Below are 21,219 nucleotides of genomic sequence, written 5' to 3'. Positions count from 1 at the left end.
AATGTTGGCATCGTTTTACAAAGTTAAGGGTGTCGGCAAAGATGGTGGGCCAGTAATACCCTGCTCTCAAAATCTTATGAGTGGTTCGGGCAGCATAATGTCCACTGCAGAAACCAACATGGAATTCATTCATCGATTTTTCAGATTCTTCCTTGCTAACACATCGAAGGATTACCCCATCGAGACTCATCCATCTAAGGCCATCTTGGGTCAAACAGAACTTGGATGCTTTTAGCCTCAAAGCCTACCTCTTGTGATCAACAAGGTAAGGAGGGGGCAAATAGGTTGCGCAAATAATACACAATGTTGGTGTACCAGTGATCGTTTGTGAGCTCAGTGGATGTAGCGCATAATTGCTCCTCCTCTCCTTCTTTAAAGGCTTGAATATTACTCTCATTAAGCATCTCAGCCAATCCTCGTCCCTTGATAACCTTTTTAGGGTGGATATCAAGGTTGTATTCTTGGATTTTGGATGCCCATTTCCCCCTAGATCCAAGACAATCACATTGTGACAACACATCCTTGATAGCAGGGTAAGGTACATATGCATATATTTTATTGTACCCTACATAGGCTCTAAAGAACTTAAGGGATTTGACAAGAGCGTAAGCTTGCTTTTCAGTAATGGTGTATCTTGTCTCAGCATCCCTGAGCGGCTTGCTCATGAATGCCACCGATATCTCCCCTCCTTCTTCATCCTTTTGCCTGAGGATACCAGCTATAGTGTCCATGAATGCAAAGGAATATATTATAAAGTCCTTGGTGTAGTCAGGGTTGATTAAGACAGGGGCAGAGGCAATTCTTTCTTTGATATCCTCAAAAGCCTCATTTGTAGCTTGGTTCCATGAGTAGGGAGTATATTTCTTTAGTAGGTCATTCATAAGCTTGACAATTTTGACAAAATTTAGCACAAATCTCCTCACAAAGTTCATTTTGCAAAAAAAGGATCGTAAGGTACTTTGATCTTTAGGAGGGGGAATGCTTTTGATGGCTTGAATTATTTCAGGGTAAATACTAATCCCATCCTTAGAGACCACGTGCCCTAACAGTTTACCCTTGTCAACACCGAATATCGATTTCTTAGGGTTCAGGGAGATGTTGTATTGCCTACATTTCTCAAATACCTTTCTCAAGTGTTTGCAATGATCATGTCTTTGCTTAGAGGCGACAGTCAAATCGTCTTGGTAGATCTCCATGATCTTTCCAATAAGGTCTCTAAAGGCAAAATCCATGGCCCTTTGGAAAGTGGATCCAACATTGAGGAGACCAAATGGCATCCTAAGGTACATGTATGTTCCCCATGGTGTGGTGAAGGTAGTTTTCAAGCGATCCTCTTCTTTTACAATGACTTGGTTATACCCAAAAAAATCGTCAAGGAATGACATCATTTGGGAACCCACTATTCTTTGCAAGAGATTTTCCATGTTGAGCAAGGGGTAATTGTCTTTTAGACACACACAATTGAGATCCCTGAAATCAATGCACATCCTAATATTGCTAGTCTTTTTATAGGTGATCACAGGGTTGGAGATCCAGGATGAATGTCGTATAGGGGCTATTATCCCTGCATCGACCATCCTTTGGAACTCTTCCTTGACCAACAGTGCAAGCTCGGGATTTATTCTTCTCAACTTTTGCTTGACGGACTTGGCACCTTCCTTGAAAGGAATAGTATGTTGGATAACCTCAGGCTATAGGCTTTTAAGTCATCATAAGACCAAGCAAACACATCCTTGAATTCCCTTAACAATTTCTCGAGCTCTTCCCTTTCTTCTTTAGACAAGTTCTTCCCAATTTTGACCATTTGAGGAGAGGTTTCAGATCCAAGGTTGAGATCCAATGTATCAGGTGATTGTTGATCATCCTTTTTAGCGGTGGTAACATCATCCCTATCAAAGTGTTGTTCATTTATCAAGTCTTCACCTCTTCTATTGGGATCTTCATGGTCTTGAAGGAAGTTGGCTATATCTTGATCATCTTCAAAAACAAGCCAATGTTCTTCATAATCAGGGACAGAGGGTCGGTGGATTATGTCAATTATACACTTCCCTCTTTTATCGACATCACTACATATAATTAGGATGTGGATGCAGTTATGGCTAGGGCATTGGCCATGTCATTTAGGCATCGATCTAAAGCCAAGAATTGTAGTTCTTTGAACCCCTTGATCATGCTAGTGATTCTCTCCCTATAGGGTTTCAATTTTTCATCCTTAGTTTCGAAAGTCCCTCTTATTTGTGAGATGACAAGGTCAGAATCCCCAATTATGATTAAGTGTTGGATTCCCCTTGATCGAGCTGCCTCAAGTCCTAGTAGGAGGGCCTCATATTCAACTATGTTATTGGTGCAAGTAGATTGGAGTCTTAAAGAGAATAACAAGTACTCCTCAGAAGGGGATATGATGACAATGCCAGCCCCAGATCCAGTCTTAGAGTGAGCCCCATCAAAATACATAACCCATCGTCCAAGGAGAGGGGTAGTCTTGATGTGCTCACCCTTGAAAATTCTCCATTCTCCAAGTTTATCATCTTCTTCTTCCAAGTCATTATCAGTTTCTTGAGAGTTGGCAATCATTGGGGCCGAGAATTCCTGCCTAGGGATAGATACATAGGAGTTTTCTTTCCAAGGAAGGTATATAGTGGAACTATCTTCGCTGATGGATAGGTTAAGGTTTTCAACAAATTGTTTTGATAGAATTATGCCCCATGTTGGATTGGTTTTGATAATGAGAATGTTTATGGAGAATTCTCTCTCAGGATATGTATGGAAAAAGACCTTTCTACCTTCTACCAGCCCACATACCCTGAATTCTTCACAATTGAGAATCACCTTGCCCCGACACTTTCTTGAAAGAGTAATCCCAAGCATTTTCATAATACTCAAAGGCATGATATGGATAGGGCTCCCTGAATTTAAGATGCAATTCTTTAAAGTATGCCCGTTTATTCCCAGAGTCACATAAAAAGGGTCAGTCAAACTTAAAATCAATCTTAAGGGAATTTTGGGAGTGGGGTCAGGAGGTTCCTTTGCCTTGTTGTTGATTTCTTGTGTCATGATCTCTTCATGATGGGGAATACTTTCATTTGAGGGGGAAGGATCATCTTCAATTTGCAGCATGTTAATCGAATTATGCTTCATGGCTTCATCAAGGTCAATCATCATGTTTTGAGCTTGGAAGAGACTAGAGGGGTTTTTATTTCGAACATCAAAAACCGACTCTTCGTTGCAGGCATTAAGGTAAGCAACCATAACTACGTCCTTTGGGGGAGAAATTTCTTGAGGGATAGAATGGATAACCATATTGAATCGTTGATTAAACTCGACAATGGTCTCGTCCTCTTTCTTTCCACTAGACAAGATCCCTTTGTACATTTGGATCACGTCCTTTTTTCGGAACCATCTTCTTATAAAGGTTTGGACAAATCCTTCCCATGTAGAGATGGAAGATGGTGGAAGGTTGAAATACCAATCTCGGGCGTTTCCTGTCATGGTTGTAGCGAAGACAATGATTCGGCTATAGTCATTATATAGTTCAATACATGTTCGGTATTCAAACTTTAAGAGATGTTCTTGGGGATCCTCCTTCCTTGTGAACATAGGCCTTTCGGGGTCTTTAGGTACTGCACAAAAGAGAGCCCCAGTCATGGAGGATAGGTCTAAAGATCTTATGTTTCTTCCTATATTGATTGAGCTTTTTGTTGAAGAAAGGAATATGGGGTTTGTCATATCTCCTTCGATGGTAAGTCACAACCTCAAGATCTTCCATTTGGGAGAGAGAATGTGGAGTCGCCAGAGGAATGCTTTATAGATGTCGTCAATGAATCAATTCCTCAATGATTCACTAGGGAGGTAGACTTGCTTCCTCCCTAGCAACGGCGCCAAAATGTTACCGCTCAAACTAGCAGGGGACCTAAGGGGAATCCCTAAAGGGCAAATGCTAGGCCAAGGGCAACAAATGGAGTCTTAGCCCACTATCACCTCAGCTAAGGCTCCCTTCTATTTACAGACTTTCACCGATGGGAGGAGACCCGGTATGTGTGGAGTCACTAATGAAGGATAATTCAATGGATATGAGTGACCCGAATAACCCTTTTCCAAAATTCGAAGGATAAAGATTGCTTGCTTTGTAAGCAAGGTACTAGGTAATCTAGGGAAAGGGAGAGAGGATTTGAGGGTTAGGTTTATGGGATAAGACTTGTGAAGGAGTTTCCCAATCCCTAAAATCCTTGTTAGAATTGGTATCTCGGATGGTTCTTGAAGAATGGTCTTTCAAAGGAGTGGAACCACACGGGACCAAGTGGACCTAGTCTAGTGTATGAGGAAGGAATGTAGCAACCAATGGTATTATTACCCCAAACAAGGTGGAGAGAGGATCAAAGAAAATGTAATTACTCAAAGATGTTTGTTTGACCCTGGGAAGTGCTAGCCTTGGTGATAGCAGGGCAAGTTTTGGTCCCGGAGCTAGAGCTTGGCTTTTCTCCGAATCCAACCGTCGGAATGTCTTCAAATTTGGAGGAGGGCTAGAGGAAAGGCTAGCGCAGGAGACCCCAGGAGATCGAATTTTTTAGTGGCTAGCTTGTCGGGAAATTGATGCCCTAGGCACCCCAATGTGGCTAGAATTGGAAGAATTGGAAGAAGGTGAAAGAATAAGAGTTTTGGTGACCACCCTTGGTAGATCAGTGCCTTAATCCTTGGGAGAATGGAGTGTGTTGATTATGTGTAATATTTCTTGGTTCCCAGTCAAGGAGGCCTGAAAATTACTTCACACGCACTCTAGGTTGTTGATTTGGGGTAGCATCGGATGTGCTCTAGGCCTCAAATTTTGCAGGGAAGCTTGGGCACATGTATTCCAAAGAACCCAAAAAGCGTTTTAGCAAAATTCCACCCAGAGACAATTTTACTAAAATAATTAATATTTTTTAATGGGACCCTAAATCTAAACTTAGGAAATTAAAAATATTAATGGGTGTTAATCTAATTGTGGGTGTAACTTCTAGAAGAAGACGAGGCTCAAGCTAAAATGATCTTAGCCATTGATTAGCTTTTAATCTGGGTCGTTGAATGTCAACAATAAGATTATTTAAGGAAGATTGAGGGTTATTTGGAAAACACGACGAGAGATCAAGGGATCGAATTTCTGAAGTGAGAAGTTCTCAGGAAGAAATTCTGATCGAGGATATTTTTTGCAGTTGAGGGGCAGGGATAGCATCTGGAGCAATGTTACCAGACTCGGAATCGGCAATAAATCGGCGAGGCAAAAGAGCGAAGAGTTTTAATCGGATCGGGAAAAAATCGGGAAAAAATCGGCAAATTCATTAAATAAAAATATACACATATATTGAATTAAAAAAACCATTTTTCATTAATATTGGGTAAAGGTATGTCCAAACAATGCATAATATCAATAGATGTCCAAAATATCATGAATAAATAAGTATCTCATATATGTTATGAGTCCACACATGATCCAAAGCACTGAGTTTTGAGTCCTTAGAAGCATATGCTTCTAAAAGTTTACAAAAAAGTAAAAAACTGCATACTAATCAGAAAAAAATCAGCAACTAAGAATCTAAGACTCTTAAGAGTGAGAACTAGAAGCAATTCCTCCCGCTCCTTCGCTTGCTTGACTCTCAAAGTTCTCCAAGTCATGAAGGCTGAAAAGAGGAGGCTCATCTAATTGAACCCATTCTGCCGCATTTGTAGCTTGCAAATCTAACTCTTCAAGGTCAATTGGTGAATGATCAATACCTGTCATTATCATGAGACATTGAAATGTGAATTAAAATTTCACTTTGAAGTTTGAACTTTAAAGTTTAAACTTTTAAAGTACGAACTAGATTATGAAACCTTCAAATTCAAGCTCTCGAATCTCACCTTGTATTTGTTTGTTGCGAAGTCGTAGATTGTAATGGACAAATACAAGGCCATTCAAGCGCTTTTGTGTCAATCGGTTGCGCTTCTTAGAATGTATTTTCTCAAACATGCTCCAGTTGCGTTCACAACCTGAAGCACTGCATGCTTGGTTTAAGATTCGAATGGCAAATCTCTTCAAATTTGGCGTATCACTACCAAAGTTTTGCCACCAAAGACCTAGCAAGTGGTAAGGGTTTGTGAGTAGAAGACTAGAAGTACCAAATTAGTAAATAGTAAAAACTTAAAAAGAAAATAAAATTTAATAAAACATTTAACATACAAAATAAAGTTTAAACAAATTTAATGAATTGATGAAGCCTTCAAGCTGGGTACCTGGCAACATCTTTGACCTTTGTCTTATAGCACTGGTATAGGCAAACAATTTAGATGGTGTCCTGTAATCTTGTAGTTGGGAAAAGACACGATTTTGTTGTTCTGGATCAGGGAAGCACCTTTCCAAGCATGTCATAAGTCCTCTGCCAACCTCCCCATCCTCATTAAATTTGCTCTTATCATAAAAATATTGTGGGTTTAAGAAGTACCCAGCAGCATGTAAGGGGGAATGCAATTGCCTATCCCAACGTGCATCTATAATGTCCCAAAGGGGCATATACTTTGTCTCATCATCCCCATATCTTCTTTTGATGGCCTCCTTTGCGAGATCCATCGCCTCATAAATGTAACCCATAGCGGGTTTGTCACCATCAACCATCCTGAAAGTTCAAGCATTCAAATTTAAAGAAATATGAAACATTGTAAATAAAAAGAAGCTTGAAATGAAATTTAAAAAATGAAAAAGTTAAAAGACTAAAAGTACCTGAGAACTCTAACAAGGGACTCCGTCACAGCAATAATCTCTTCAGCATCTTTCCAGAAGCCATCATTAAACACAAGTGCAACAATTTCGATGCCTTCAGGGGTCTTGGAATGTTTAGATCCCATCCACTCAGGTCCCAAGAACATCCTCTTCAGATTTATCTTTTGCTCAACCACAGATTGCAAAGATATGAAATTTGTTGCAAATCTAGTCACTGCAGGTCGAACAATTTCTTTACCTTCAGTGTATATTCTCATAGTGTTTAGGACAATAGTGTGGTTGTATAGGTATTTGGTTATGGATTTTGCCTTCTCCACAACCTCATGTATCCAATGAAGCTTACCAATGTCCTCAAGCATTAAATCTATGCAATGGGCAGCACAAGAGGTCCAAAAAATAGTGGGGTGCCTCATCTCAAAAAGTCTACCAGCAGCCATATAATTCGCTGCATTATCGGTGACAATTTGTACAACATTTTCTTCTCCCACTTCTTGAACAACTTCCTCCATCATTTCACAGATAAGTTGGGCACTCTTAACCTTATCTGAAGCATCCACTGACTTGAGAAACATTGTGCTTGCGGGACAAGATACAAGGAAATTTATTAAAGTTCTATTCCTCTGATCTGTCCATCCATCACTCATGATGGTGCACCCTGTTTCTACCCATGATGAACGAAACTCAGCGAGCAGAAGCATGACATCTTCAACACTCTCTAACAACATATCTGTCCTAAGGCTCTCTGATGTAGGGGCTTTGAACCCTGGACCTGCATTAGCAATTGCATCAATCATAGCTTGCCAATAAGGACTTCTGGCACAGTGGAAAGGTATGTCAGAATAGAACCAAAAGTTAGCAATGGCCTTCCTTGCCTGAATATGGATATTTTTTTTCCAACCAGTGCCATCCAAGGTAGGTTGGGAACCGGGTTTTGTGCGGGGAGCAAAAAAGGCGTTTATGTTTCCACCTCCAGTGTTCAAGGAAGGAGTTGAAGGACTGGCATGGCTTTGAGGCATGTGTGGAAAACTTGGGAACGGCATTGAGGATTCAACAGATTGAGGTGACATGGGGCTAGTGACAGAAAAAGTATCAACTCCAACATTTCCTATTTCAGCAGTTTGCTTTGCTTTCTTGGCATTATGCTGCTCTAACATTTCAAGGGCCAAGGCTGCTTGGTGTTGGACATTCTCGTCAACCTTGGTGCAAATACCTATATCATGGCCAGGTATTTTTGCAAGGTGGAACTTGAATCTATAAATGCCTCCACTGCATTTTGTTTTGCAAAATTTACAAAGGAGCCTGGGGTCTCCGGGAATCCTGTCACAATAAGCCCAAGCAAAGTCCTTCTCTCTCGGCATTGTTGTTGCTTTGAACTTGTGTTTAATTTGTGGCTTCTGTTAAGATGAGTCCTGTGAAAGACAAGAAAAAATCAAATTTAAAAATCATCCAAAAATTTAAAATATGCTAGAAATTTAAAAAAGTAAATGAAGAGTCAAGACAGATGGACAAAACACTCATATCTGTAGCTGCTTCAAGCTCAGACTTGGTGGCAGGTGCTACTTGGAACAGTCACCTAGGAACAGAATTGTGGCTCAGATTTGTTGGAGGGCTCAGTCCTTGAGGCACAGTTACTAACTTACTGTTACAGTGTTATGAAATTATGAATACAGTGCAGAGTCCAGACCAACATTGTGAATTTCATTTTCTCGTTTAATAACCAACAATGAATCACTGAATAACTGAGGCTGCTTGAATCATTTTATGCATATCAACTTCAAGTTTTAATAGGGTCCCTAAAACCATCATCTCTGCAAGTGCAAGGTTATTGGTACCCCTTCTCCAGCCAGCTTTAAAAGTTTAAAGTTTAAAAATTTTAAAGTAATTTACTAATTCGTATCTGAAAAAAATAATACTGGCCTAGGGGGATCTTGATACTGGCCTAGGGGGATCTCTTAAGAGTCGACTGTTATTATAAACTTTAATACAAATGTTCTGAAATATACTAAAGTTTCTAAACCAGTCCCTTACATATTCTAACTAAAAGTTAAGTTTATAGACTACTTACATATTAAACGTAAAGTTTATCACTGTAAATATTCTGAAAAATGTAAGTTGTAACAACTTGTAACTTGTCCTTCCACTTCAGTGACTCAGTAGCTCAATCCAATGGGCATTTTTCTGTTGAGGACGGTCTAAGACTTAAGTCCTGTAGGTAATAGTGAGAAGCTGCTATTGAACTATCCTGTTAATAATTACAATTCAGTTTTTCTAATGGTCAATGGGATAGCCTGTGTCTGAAGGCCTGAAGCAGCTAATGGGGTAATTAATACCGCATCAAGTTTCATAAGTTTTTGCACAATCTAGACCTTGTTAATATATAAAAAAATAAAAAACAAAAATCTTAGCCAAAAAAGAAAAATCTAGTCCATTCCCATGACAAATAGACTACCAACCGCTGTGTGGAAATAATTTGAACAAACTGTTGTGATTATTAAAAAGACATCTCTATCCTGACCATGACAAATTACTAACAGTCATATAACGTATATCAAATGCGATATGGAATCTGGCAATCTGAAAAATGAAGTCATAATAATATTTATATAACGTATATCAAATCTGAAAAATGAAGTGATATAACCGTAACGTATATCAAATGTACAGTGGACGCAAGCTATCGGTGAAGGCTGAAGCAATGTACAGTCGAACTGTCGAAGAGAAAACCTGTGACGCTGACCTGCGTTTCAATTTCACGCGACAGGGACTGTGCTTCCAATGCGGGCCGCGGCTTCGTCGTTCCAGAATCCAAACTTCGAATGCGCTTAGAGTCTTAGACAGGCTTCGTCGTTCGAGAATCGACTGTCGACAGGGATATGCTTCGGTTCGAATGCTGCAATGACAGATGTTATATAATATAAACAATGCAATTTTATGCCGGCACCGTTAAACTGTTAAACAATTCACCGATGCGGGAATGCAAACGCGGGAACAGGCGACAACCCTAGAATTTGGCGGGACTCGTAAAAATCGGATGAAATCGGACGAAATCGCATAAATCGCGCGTCGAACTCGCGTTGACCACGAGTTAAACTCGGTCAACGCGAGTTGACACGCCCAGATTCGAAACGGATCGTTCTACCGCCGATCCGACTCAAAATCGCGATTATTCCGATTTTTTCCCGATTCCTGTTACACTGATCTGGAGAGAGAGTGATTTTCTCAGCCGAAGAATCATCAACAGAGAGAGGCAGAGAGTGATCTAGTATCCCAGACGCAAAGGCTGATGCAGGGCCATGAAGGGCCACGCAGAGGCAACACAGAGGGTGAAAGAGAGTCCAATATTTTGCTAAGGAGAGTCAGTTTTAGAAGCCGAGAGCTGGGGTGTGAGACCGGGAGGTTGAGAATAGAGACTCTAGGCAGCAAATCGATCAGCAGACTGGGTGACATAGAGCCTAGACAGGTTGATGCAAAGACTGCATGAGGACTACGCAGAGCAGCGTAGGGCCTACTAGAGGAACTTCATTCAGTATCGGGATCAGCTTGAATTTTTCAGTTATTATGTGAGGTAATATCACAAATCTTTCTGCTAGTATTTCTCTTTGTAACTGAATAACTTGACAGGTATTCAGAGATGTATTCAGAATTTGCTACTGCTTAATAATAATAAATCCTCAGATCTGCTACACCAGTTTTCCTGCATTGGGTTTTTCAGGGGAGATTTGTTCAAAAATAACGGTGTTTATGGTGTTGTATATTCTTTCTTGCTCAGTCTCTTGTTTCCGCATAATAATTAATTAAGTGAAGGCTATAGTGTATGTATTACAATATTTTCCGTAGGAAACTGCAAGTAATTTGTTTAAAGGAATTTAACAAATAGGAGTAATATGATCAGTTGCTGCAGTAGGGGTTCTCATTGAGGAATTTTCACATGGTATCAGAGTTGCAAGTGAAGCAAGAAGAGCAGAGCCAGTAGATCCAGCGCTGAGCAGAGGAGGGAGTTCGAAAACGCTGCAGGAGGTAGTAGTTCGAAACCCCAAAGGGTTTGCATAGTTCTAGCCCGAGGGTTGAAATCTCGAGGTAGACTCTCTTTGAGTTAGTCGACAGAGAGGACTCCCATTTCAAATTTTTGTCAAGGCAGAGGGAGCAGCGCTAAAGCCTCGGCGTGAGGAGAAGCTAGTGGGATGTAGATTTTTCTACAGGCAATTTCGTTGGGCAAAAGATCGTCAAAAGGAAGAGGAGAAGCACAACTGAGGGAATTTCTTCCTTAGAGAATTCCTAGCCAAGGAATTCGATTTCTCTAGAGCTGAGCAACAACAAGGGGCAACAATTTTACTAGCTCCAGCAGGGAGTGCGTAGGCTAGCCTTGCAGCAACACAAAGGAGAGAGGAGGCCATTCAACTTTCTATTTTTTGGAAGAAATGGCAACCAGTGGCTTGAGGGATCAGGACAGGTTGGTCGGAGCATCCAACTACATCAGCTGGAAGGCTAGAATATCATTCCTTCTAGATGAGCATGCCCTCAAGACATGCGTCGATAGCTTGGTGGTTGTCCCTGCAGATGCAGATCCATTGAAGAAATACAAGGCTGAGATGGCAAAGGCAAAAAGAATGATCCTCGACGGAGTGAAGGATCGTGTGGTCTGTCACATCGCTAGCAAAAGGACTACTAAGGAGATGTGGGATGCTTTGTCTACATTATATCAGGTATCTTCCGAGCAGTGGAAGATGTACCTTGAACAGAAGCTGAGATCTGCTCAGATGCAGAAAGGGGAGTGTGTGGATCCATTCTTCACGAAGCTTCAGGAGACCCGTGATGAATTCTTTGATGTGGGGCATACACCTCAAGATTCAGAGTTGGTTAGACTAGCCCTCAATTTTGTCTCAGATGAGAGGCAAGTCTTTGTCCAAAGTATCCTAGGTAGAGTAACATTGTTGAATTGGGATGAGATGTGGGCAGCTCTAAAACAAGGACAGTTGAGGAGAGACTTGGTCAAGGTCAAACTTGATGGAAGAAGCAACGGTTGGTCGAAGCCGAAGGAGGAGGAGGATAATGCAGCCCTTGCATCGAAGGGAAAGCATGAGCAGCGGAGACGTAAGAAAGACGTCTCAAAGATCAAGTGTTTCAGGTGTGGTGAGATGGGTCACCACGCTACACAGTGTCCTCTCAAGAAGAAGGACAAGGACGAGAAACATGATCCGAAGGCTGCATCCGCGAAGATCGAGGAGGAGTTCGCCATGACAGCCGAGATACCTCCAAGAGGGAGATGGACTGATTTGGAGTTGTAGTTTGAAAGAGCTACAGATGGGCAAGATCCTTGAGGAGTCCACCTCTCGGATCAATACCTTGCTACGGGAGCCCAGATCAAAAGTAGCAGGATGGACTAGTGTCGGATGGTGTCGAGGAGTGTCGGGGAGACAGTTGCAGTGGCTAGGAGCGCCAGAGACTGAACAATGCAAAGCAGAGTTGGCAGCAATGCAGATGGCACAAAGCAGAGGTCAGCAACAACGCAGTAGATTCAAAGGGTCAGTGCAGAGACTAGCAACAGTCAGTGTCCAACATTCACGTGGTATCATATTGAACACAGTTAGTTCAGTAATTTTGGATGTTCCATTGCTATAAGCACCAGTTTGCAATGCAGTGGTAGTTGGCAGTGGCAGTACTAGCAGTAGTACAGATGCAACACTTGAGAGGGAGCTGTAGCACGGATGCACTATTGACAATGGCAGTGTCAGAAGTAGTAGAGTTGCAGTAGCAACGCAGTAATTGGTGGATAACATGTCAAACATCACTAGCGTAGAGGATGATGCTTCAGAGTCAGAGCAGTATGCAGCAGTGGTATATTGCTAGAGCACATTCCTCGCTAAGAGGGAGTGTTGATTTGGGGTAGCATCAGATGTGCTCTAGGCCTCAAATTTCGCAGGGAGGCTTGGGCACATGTATTCCAAAGAACCCAGAAAGCGTTTTGGGAAATCCACCCACAGACAATTTTATTAAAATAATTAATATTTTTAATGAGACCCTAAGTCTAAACTTAGGAAATTAAAAATATTAATCGTTATTAATCTAATTGTGGGTGTAACTTCTAGAAGAAGACGAGGATCAAGCTAAATGATCTTAGCCATTGATTAGATTTTAATCTGGGCCATTGAATGTCAACGAGAAGATTATTTAAGGGAGCTTGAGGGTCATTTGGAAAACACATTGAGATATCAAGAGATCGAATTTCTGAAGTGAGAAGTTCTCAGGAGGAAATTTTGATCGATGAGATTTCTTGCAGTTGAGGGGCAAGGACAGCATCCGGAGAGAGAGAGATTATCTCACCCGGAGAATCATCAGCAGAGAGAGGCAGAGAGTGATCCAGTAGCCCAGACGCAGAGGCCAATGCATGGCCACGCAAAGGCAATGCAGAGGGTGAAAGAGAGTCTGAGATTTTGCTGAGGCGAGTCCGTTTCAGAAGTCGGGAGTCGGGGTGTGAGACCGGGAGGCTGAGAGTAGAGACTCCGAGCAGCAAATCGATCAACAGACTGGGTGACGCAGAGCCTAGAGAGGTTGACGCAAAGACTGCGTGAGGATTGCACAAAGCAGCGTAGGGCCTGCCAGAGCCACTTCATTCAGTATCCGGATCAACTGAGATTTTTTGTGATTGTGTGAGGTAATCTCACAAATCGTTCTGCCAATATTTCTCTCTGTAACTGAATAACCTGAGAGGTATTCAGAGTTGTATTCAGAATTTGCTACTGCTTAATAATAGTAAACCCTCAAATCTGCTGCACTGGTTTTCCCGCATTGGGTTTTTCTGGGGACATTTGTCCAAAAATAAGGGTGTCTATGGTGCTGTATTTTCTTTCTTGCTCAATCTCTTGTTTTTGCATAATAATTAATTAACTGAAGGCTGCAGTGTATATATTACGATATTTTCCTTATGAAACTGCAAGTAATTTGTTTAAAGGAATTTAACAAATACGAGTAATATGATTAGTTGCTGTAGTAGGGGTTCCTGTTGAGGAATTTTCACATAGGTCAAGTGAAAGCAATCTCACAGCGTTTATACTTCAAATGCACAAGAGGAATGGCTTATCGAGGTCAGATTTTACCCCTAGGAGATTTCGCTCACACTACATGGCCCATACATGGAGAGAACGTTATAATAGATACAATCCCACAATATTAAGCAATGATTTGCATGCGGCAATTAGCCCTAAAACAATGAAAATCCCAATCCAACATATATGACAAAAGTAACAAGAATAACATCAAAATTTCGTACTTACATGCAGTAGAGTATATCCAACCATTCACAAATGACAATAGAGAATCTCCAAGAGAAGATAGACCAATAACCATACATCAAAATTCATCCATAAATGCTCCAATTCATCCTCCAGAAAAAAGTGCAAAATTCTCTAAAGAAGAGAGAGATCCAATCCAAAGTGACGATGATAAATGATCTCACCTCACTTGTATTTATACACATCTTAAGGGTTCGATTTAGCCTCCTTGGCCTACATAAGCCCCAAAAATAAAATAATGTGCTAATAATACATCATTTTGGTGACAAGCCCACCAAACTAGCTCATAATTGAAAAAGTAAGCCTCTCAAGAGGTCAAATAATAATCTATGCATGTCATAGGGCCCTCTAAGATGCCTAATGCGGTCCATGGGTGCCACAATGAAGCATAGGACCCTCAAAAGTAGTGGACAAGGGGTTGGCTCCTTGTAATAACTTGTGGTGCTCCAAATGACATGTGGGAGCACACAAGTGTCCTCATGGGTCTCCAAACAAATCGAAGATGCATGTCGGTTGTCCGCAAGGGCTAGGATGATAATGTAGGTGATGCCACATCATTGTACAGTCTTGGATCATCTGCTAAGTGTATGTTGTAGATCTGGGGTCAGCTGGGCATGATGGATCAAGTGCATCCTCCTCGTCCAATAAGTGAACCATGAGCAATCTTTGAATGGTTGTGGGGATCCATGAAGCGCAATCTATTGTTGTGGAGGTCCATGGATCTCAACGCTCACTCTATATGTGCCAATGTAGCCCTCTAGAGGATTAGGACCCCGTATAGGGAGACCAAACCCAAATGGAAACCATCTACAATCCTGCATAAGATCCAATGCGTCCCCTAGCCTTCCAGTACAACAAGTCATTAGAGAAATCAAGTAAATGAGCTTACCTAATCATGGACCACAGGTGGGGACTTCATAATGGCCTGCCCTTCCATAATGGGCTTCGGGGTGTGCCAATGTCTCCTAAACTCCGAATGGGGTTAACCAAGTGCCCTATTAGGTGGTTTCTACTTCTAAAGGGGATAATATGTTCAAGGTACATCCTTCAAAAGGTGGTGGCATGTGATAGATAGGTGAATGAAGTAGGGGATGAGAAGGGGCAGCCCTAGGTCAGAAGATGGGGTACAAGGGTAGCTAATAAGAGGGAAGTGTTGATTTTTGGGTAGCATCGGATGTGCTCTAGCTTCGAAATTTTGTGGAGGGGCTAGAACACATGATATCTCCAAGACCCAGCAATCGTTTGGAGAAATTCCACCCGGAGTACATGTTATTCAAATAATTAATTATTTTTAATGGCACCTAAGTATAAACTTCGGAAATTAAAATAATTAAAGTGAAGTAATGTAAATATGGGTGAGAAGCTTCTAAGTGACGAGGATCAAGTCTAATTTAATCTTAGATGTTGATTAGAGATTAGATCACGACAATTAATTTCTCAACAGGAAAAATATAAAGGAAGGCTTGGGGTCACTTGGAGAACACACATAGGGAGTGTAGCACTTGAGCTAGATCAAAATTATGGGGTGTGGTTTGTTGAGAATTTTGGAATAAGATTCTAGTGCAGAGAGGGGCAATTCGACAACGGGACTTTCGTCCAAGGCCGATAATACATAACAGAGAAGCAACGCAACACCAAGTAGAGACAGCGCAGCTCCAGGAGGGTGACACAAAGGCTGGAGGGCTAACGCAATCACGCAGAGGCAACGCTTGGGTTTTTGTGAGGCAAATTGGGCATCAATTCAATAGATCGATTTCTAAGCCAGGAAGGTTCACTGGGAGGGTGACGCAGTTCCAACGCAGAGCCGGGAGAAGCCATTGCTGCACAACATTGGGAACATCGCAGTCACCTGTGGGGTTTGTTCATCCAGTTGCTAGATCCGCCAAAATATCTGTCTCCAGATAGAAGTACTTCTGTCGGATTTATTCTCTGTTGGGTGATCCGGATTTGGCAGCCTAGTTGTATTCATAAATCTTCTTAATAATAAAACCCTCATATTTGCTGCATCGGTTTTCCCGCATTGGGTTTTTCCGGGGATGTTTAGTCCAAAAATAAGTGTCCTTTGTGTGGTTGTCTCATTTATTTTTTCCAATATTTGATCTGTATATTGGTGTAGGTTGTAGTGTGTTTGCATTAATATTTTCTAAAGAATTCTGAAAATAACTTATTAAAATGAAGAACACAAGTAGGTAATGCAAATTAGTTTAAAGTAGTAGGATTTCTGATTTGTTAGATTCAGAAATTTTCACATGGTATCAGAGAGATTGCAGATCCAGAATGACTTAAGTGATCAGCAAAAGGACAGAGGAAAAATTTGTGCGTGAAGACAGTTTTCCCGAAAGACAGCGTAGTTTCAGGCCAAGAGAGCAGAGGAGAGGTGACGCAGTCACCAAGAGAGGCTCACACAGAGCCTCTGTCAGCTTGATTGGATGACGTTGTTGCTACAAAGGGCAACATGGTGGTTACTGGGCCAACGCAAAGACTATTGAGTCTTGGTTTTCTAGTTGCTGTGGCAGGGGGTGCAGCGCAAATTTTATCTGGAGTTGCTGGTGGGTTACTGATTCTGTTGGTGCAAAACATTACCTAGTGGGGCAGAAGCAAAGTAGAGGGAATCAGTTCCTCAAAAGATTTCTTGCTAAGAAATCTAGATCCAGTGTTGAGCAGCAACAAAGAGAGATCAGAGGGGTAGTTTGACAGTGGTTGGCAAAAAGAATTCCGTGAAAGAAATCAAAATTCAGAGGGAGCGTGTTCCTTAGCGGATTTCTATCGCCAAAGAAATCCAGATCTCAGTTTTGCTGGGACAACAACAAATGAGGGAGAAAAGAACCAGTTCGACATTCATTTGAGCAGAGATGATCATTAATGGACTGAGGGATCAGGACAGATTGGATGGAGCATCCAACTTTGTCATCTGGGAGGCCAATATCTTGACAGTTTTGGATAAAAATCACATCAAGGATTATGCCTTGAGGATGATTGTTGTTTTGATTGATGTTGATCTTCTCAAGAAGTACGAGGAGGTTCAGGCAAAAGCAAAATGCATGATCTTGGACGTGATCAAGGATCATTTGATCCCACATATTGTTAAGAAAGACACAGAAAGGGAAATGTGGGAGGCCTTGACCACATTGTACGAGGGAACTTTTGTTCAGCAGAAGATGTTGCTTGGGAGTCAGCTAAGAGAGTTTCATATGCAGAAAGGAGAAGAAATCAATCCCTTCCTTCTTAGGTTGCAAAGGATCCGTGACCAACTAACTTCCGTAGGGGTTACACGAGATGTTTAATTTATGGTGAGGACTTCCTTGAATTCAATCACTAAAGACTGGGAAACCTTTGTCCAAAGCATCTTGGGCAAGGCTTCTCTTCCCAGTTGGGAGGAGATGTGGGCAGCTTTTCGACAGGAAGAGATCAGACAATGGACCAAGGTGGGAAGCAGCAGCAAAGGGGTCAGAATCAAGGAGGAAGAGGAGGATGCGACTCTCGCTTCAGCAAGACAGCAAGGGCAGCAGAAACGAAAGAAGAACAACATATCCAAAATCAGATGCTTCAGATGTGGAGAAATTGGTCATTTCGCCACGCAGTGCCCTCAGAAGAAGAAGGGTAATGAAGAGAAGTCTGACTCAAAGGCTCCTCCAGCGCAAGTTGACAAAGAGGACAATGATGATTGTGCCACGAGTGCTCATGCACCTCTAGAGAAGAGGTGGGGCAATATTGAGCTGTAGTCGAGAGGACTACATAGAGGGCAAGATCCTTGAGGTGCCCAAACTCTTTGATCACATATGGCTACGAGAGCCCTTAATGACAGTAGCAGAATGATGGAGTCAGTTGATGCGAGGGATGATGGAGCAACAATGGCAGAGCTAGAGTGCCAAAGTCTGAAGCAGCGCAGTGGAGTGTTGCAGCAGTGCGAAAGGCACAGAGCAGATACAACAACAACGCAGTAGCATCAGAGGGTCAGCACAGATTAGTAGCAGAGGTAGCTTCAGCGTCAAGGGGTATCTAGACTGACCAGCATGTCAGCTTTTGGGTGGCTTTTCAGTTGCTTACTTCTCAACAACTGAGTTGCAGTGCAACAGTTAGCAGTGGTAGTGCTATGGGAAACATGATGCAACATATTGAGAGGGAGCTGCAGTACAGATGCAGCAGTGACAGTGGCAGTGTCATGGGCAGCAGTACAGATTGCAGCAATGTAGTGGATGAAGGGTAGCAGGCCAAGCATCAGCAACGTAGAGGACTGATGTCGTGGATCAGTGTGATACTTCTGCTGGGAAGTATTGCTAGAGCACATTCCTCGCTAAGAGGGAGTGTTGATTTTTGGATAGCATCAAATGTGCTCTAGCTCCGAAATTTTGTGGAGGGGTTAGAACACATGAGATCTCCAAGACCTAGAAATCATTTGGAGAAATTCCACCCGGAGTGCATGTTATTCAAATAATTAATTTTACTTTTAATTGTGCCAAGTTAAAACTTAGGAAATTAAAATAATTAAAGTGAATTAATGTAAAGATGGGTGAGAAGCTTCTAAGTGGCGAGGATCAAGTCTAATTTAATCTTAGCCATTGATTAGAGATTCGATCACAACCGTTAATTTCTCAACAGGAAAAGTATAAAGGAAAGCTTGGGGTTAGTTGGAGAACACACACAGGAAGAGCAGCACTTGAGCTAGATCGAAATTCTGGGGCGTGGTTTGCTGAGAATTTTGGAGTAATCTTCTAGTGCAGAGGGGTAGTTCGGAAGCGGGACTTTCGTCCAACGCCGAGAATACATAACATAGAGGCAGCGCAACACCAGGGAGAGACAACACAGATCTAGGAGGGTGACGTAGAGGCTGGAGGGCTAACGCAGTCACACAAAGGCAGCGCTGGGGTTTCTATGAGGCAGATTGGGCATCGATTTAGTAGATCGGTTTTTGAGTCGGGAAGGCTCACTAGGAGGGCGGCGCAGAACCTAGAAGAGGTGACACAGTTCCAATGCAGAGCTAGGAACAACCATCGTTGCACATCACTGGGAACAACGCAGCCATATGTGGGGTTTGTTCATCTAGTTGTTGGATCCGCCAAAATATCTGTCTCGGGATAGAGGCACTTCTGCCATGTCTATTCTCTGTTGGGTGAGCCGGATTTGGCACGCTAGTTGTATTAAGAGATTTGCTTAATAATAAAACCCTCATATCTGTTGCATTGGTTTTCCTGCATTGGGTTTTTCTGGGGATGTTTAGTCCAAAAATAAGTGTGTCCTTTGTGTGGTTGTCTCATTTATTTTTTTTCAGTACTTGATTTGAATATTGGTGTAGGTTGTAGTGTGTTTGCATTAATATTTTATGAAGAATTCTAAAAATAACTTATTAAAATGAAGAACACAAGTAGGTAATGCAAATCAGTTTACTGCAGTAGGATTTCTGATTCCACACTTGGGTTTATAATGTGTAGGAGGGAGCAATCGTGGTACATGAGGTGCCCCAGTTTGGTTTGTTCACCCTTATTTATATGCCTTTTTCCTTTTTATGATTTTCTTTGCTAAACTGCTTGGGGCTCATGTTGATTTGGGGTAGCATCGGATTTTCTCTAGCCACGAAATTTGGTGGAGAGGTTGGGGCACATGAGATCTCCAATACCCAGAAAGGGTTTGGGCAGATTCTAAACAGATAAGGAGATATTAAAATAATTAATATTTTTAATGGAGTCCCTAAGTCTAAACTTAGGGGAAATAAAATATTAAGGTGTATTAATATGAATCTATGTTATAGTGGTCCAAAAGACATGGAGCAAGCCAAATCTAATTTTAGCCATTGATTGGGGACTTAATCACGGTCGTTGATATGTCAACAGGAAAAGTATAAGAGGAGGCTTGAGGGTCACTTGGAGAGGACACCAGAGTGATCAGTCATTCTATTCTCTAGAGCGGGCTTTGCTAAGAGAGATAGAATCAGTGATCAGATAGCAGTTGAGGGGCATTGAGTACAGAGAGACATAGAGGTAGAGATAGTGTCGGGATAGCAGCAGAGCAGCCAGAGAGAGAGACGCAGGAGCAGCCAGTGCTCACGCAGGGCCACGCAGAGGCAGCTAAGTGTTGCGCAAAGCACCAGAGGGGCTAGCGTAGCTGACACAGAGGCTCAGAGAGCTAACGCAGGGCCTCCTTGGGCTGATGCAGGGCCAACGCTGGGCTAGGAGAGGCTAACGCAGTCCAAATTGGGTAGACGCTGGGGTTTCTAGGGCAGATTAGTGTTGAGTAGCTGCCGGAAGGATTATCCGGGGTTTCAGCCAGTAGATTTGTCAAAAACCGAGAGGTATTACTGCTAAGGAAATTCTCTATTGGGTAGGCCAGTTTCAACACCCATATTGTACTCTGATATTGCTTAATAAGAAAACTCTCAGATAGCTGCACCAGTTTTCCCACATTGGGTTTTTCCGGGGACATTAGTCCAAAAATAATGGTTTCATATGGTGTGTTTGTTTCGGTTTCTTTTTAGTTGTTGATCTGTAACATGTTGAGCATGCACTCGTGTTTATTTTCAGTATTTACATTGTAAATAATTTGTTAAGGAAAATAACAAGTAGGTAGGAATAAATCAGATAAAGTGCATGGAGGGTTTCTAAATAAGTAAACTTAGAAATTGCAATAGCTCAAGGGGTTAGAGCATGACGTATAAGATATAGCAGTGAATTCCCCCCTTTAAGGTGGGGCAATTCATCACCCACCAAGGGTTGGGACAATCATGGGTTCCTATATAATAAAGAAGGCTCATAGAACCTGTACAAACCAAGGTGATGGCCATGATGATGGCGTAGAACTCATGTATTGGCTTTTGCCCACGTGTTAAATGTTTTTGTCCTGACCATCTTTTGCATTTTGTGGTACTTTTCCTGTTAAATATGGCCATATATGCTTTTAACTTTCTTTTCAGCTGCATCAACCTCCGGGCTTCATTTCAGGCCATGATCCAAGGTGTGGGCAAGGGGAAGGGGGAAGCTAACCCTATGTGGACCCAATGGAGGGGTGCAGACCTAGGTGGGAAATATGATGAATGGGGCAATAATGGATGGAAAGAGGGTAATATAAGCAGATAAGGGAGCAGTACCACGCAACCAAAATCATGGTTCCCCATGAAATACCATCCCTGGGACCAAATGGTCAATAAAAGTGATCCCACGGGACTAGAAGCCAAGGTTAATTCCTAAAAGGGGTCTAGGGGACAGAAGC

The 21,219-nt window shown here is 42.0% G+C and overlaps 2 protein-coding genes across 3 annotated transcripts in view; both read right to left on the bottom strand.

The window, feature by feature from the left end:
* Positions 1-21,219, bottom strand: part of HCF244 (NAD(P)-binding Rossmann-fold superfamily protein) — a 468,107-nt gene that overhangs the window by 78,377 nt on the left and 368,511 nt on the right. The window lies entirely within an intron of this gene.
* Positions 6,125-7,302, bottom strand: LOC149204928 (uncharacterized). Its single transcript, XM_089395924.1, has 2 exons — positions 6,731-7,302; positions 6,125-6,626 (listed from the first exon to the last, which is right to left on the bottom strand). Exons 1-2 carry the CDS (start codon positions 7,300-7,302, stop codon positions 6,185-6,187), a joined length of 1,014 nt encoding a protein of 337 aa, XP_089252050.1. The 3' UTR covers positions 6,125-6,184.

The sequence above is a fragment of the Pinus tabuliformis genome, chromosome 1_2 (genome assembly GCF_031772625.1).
Source record: "Pinus tabuliformis cultivar Carrire ecotype Pingquan chromosome 1_2, CPIR1, whole genome shotgun sequence".
Taxonomy (NCBI): domain Eukaryota; kingdom Viridiplantae; phylum Streptophyta; class Pinopsida; order Pinales; family Pinaceae; genus Pinus; species Pinus tabuliformis.
The sequence above is the reverse complement of the archived record's forward strand: the minus strand, read 5'-3'. Positions and strand labels throughout refer to the sequence as shown.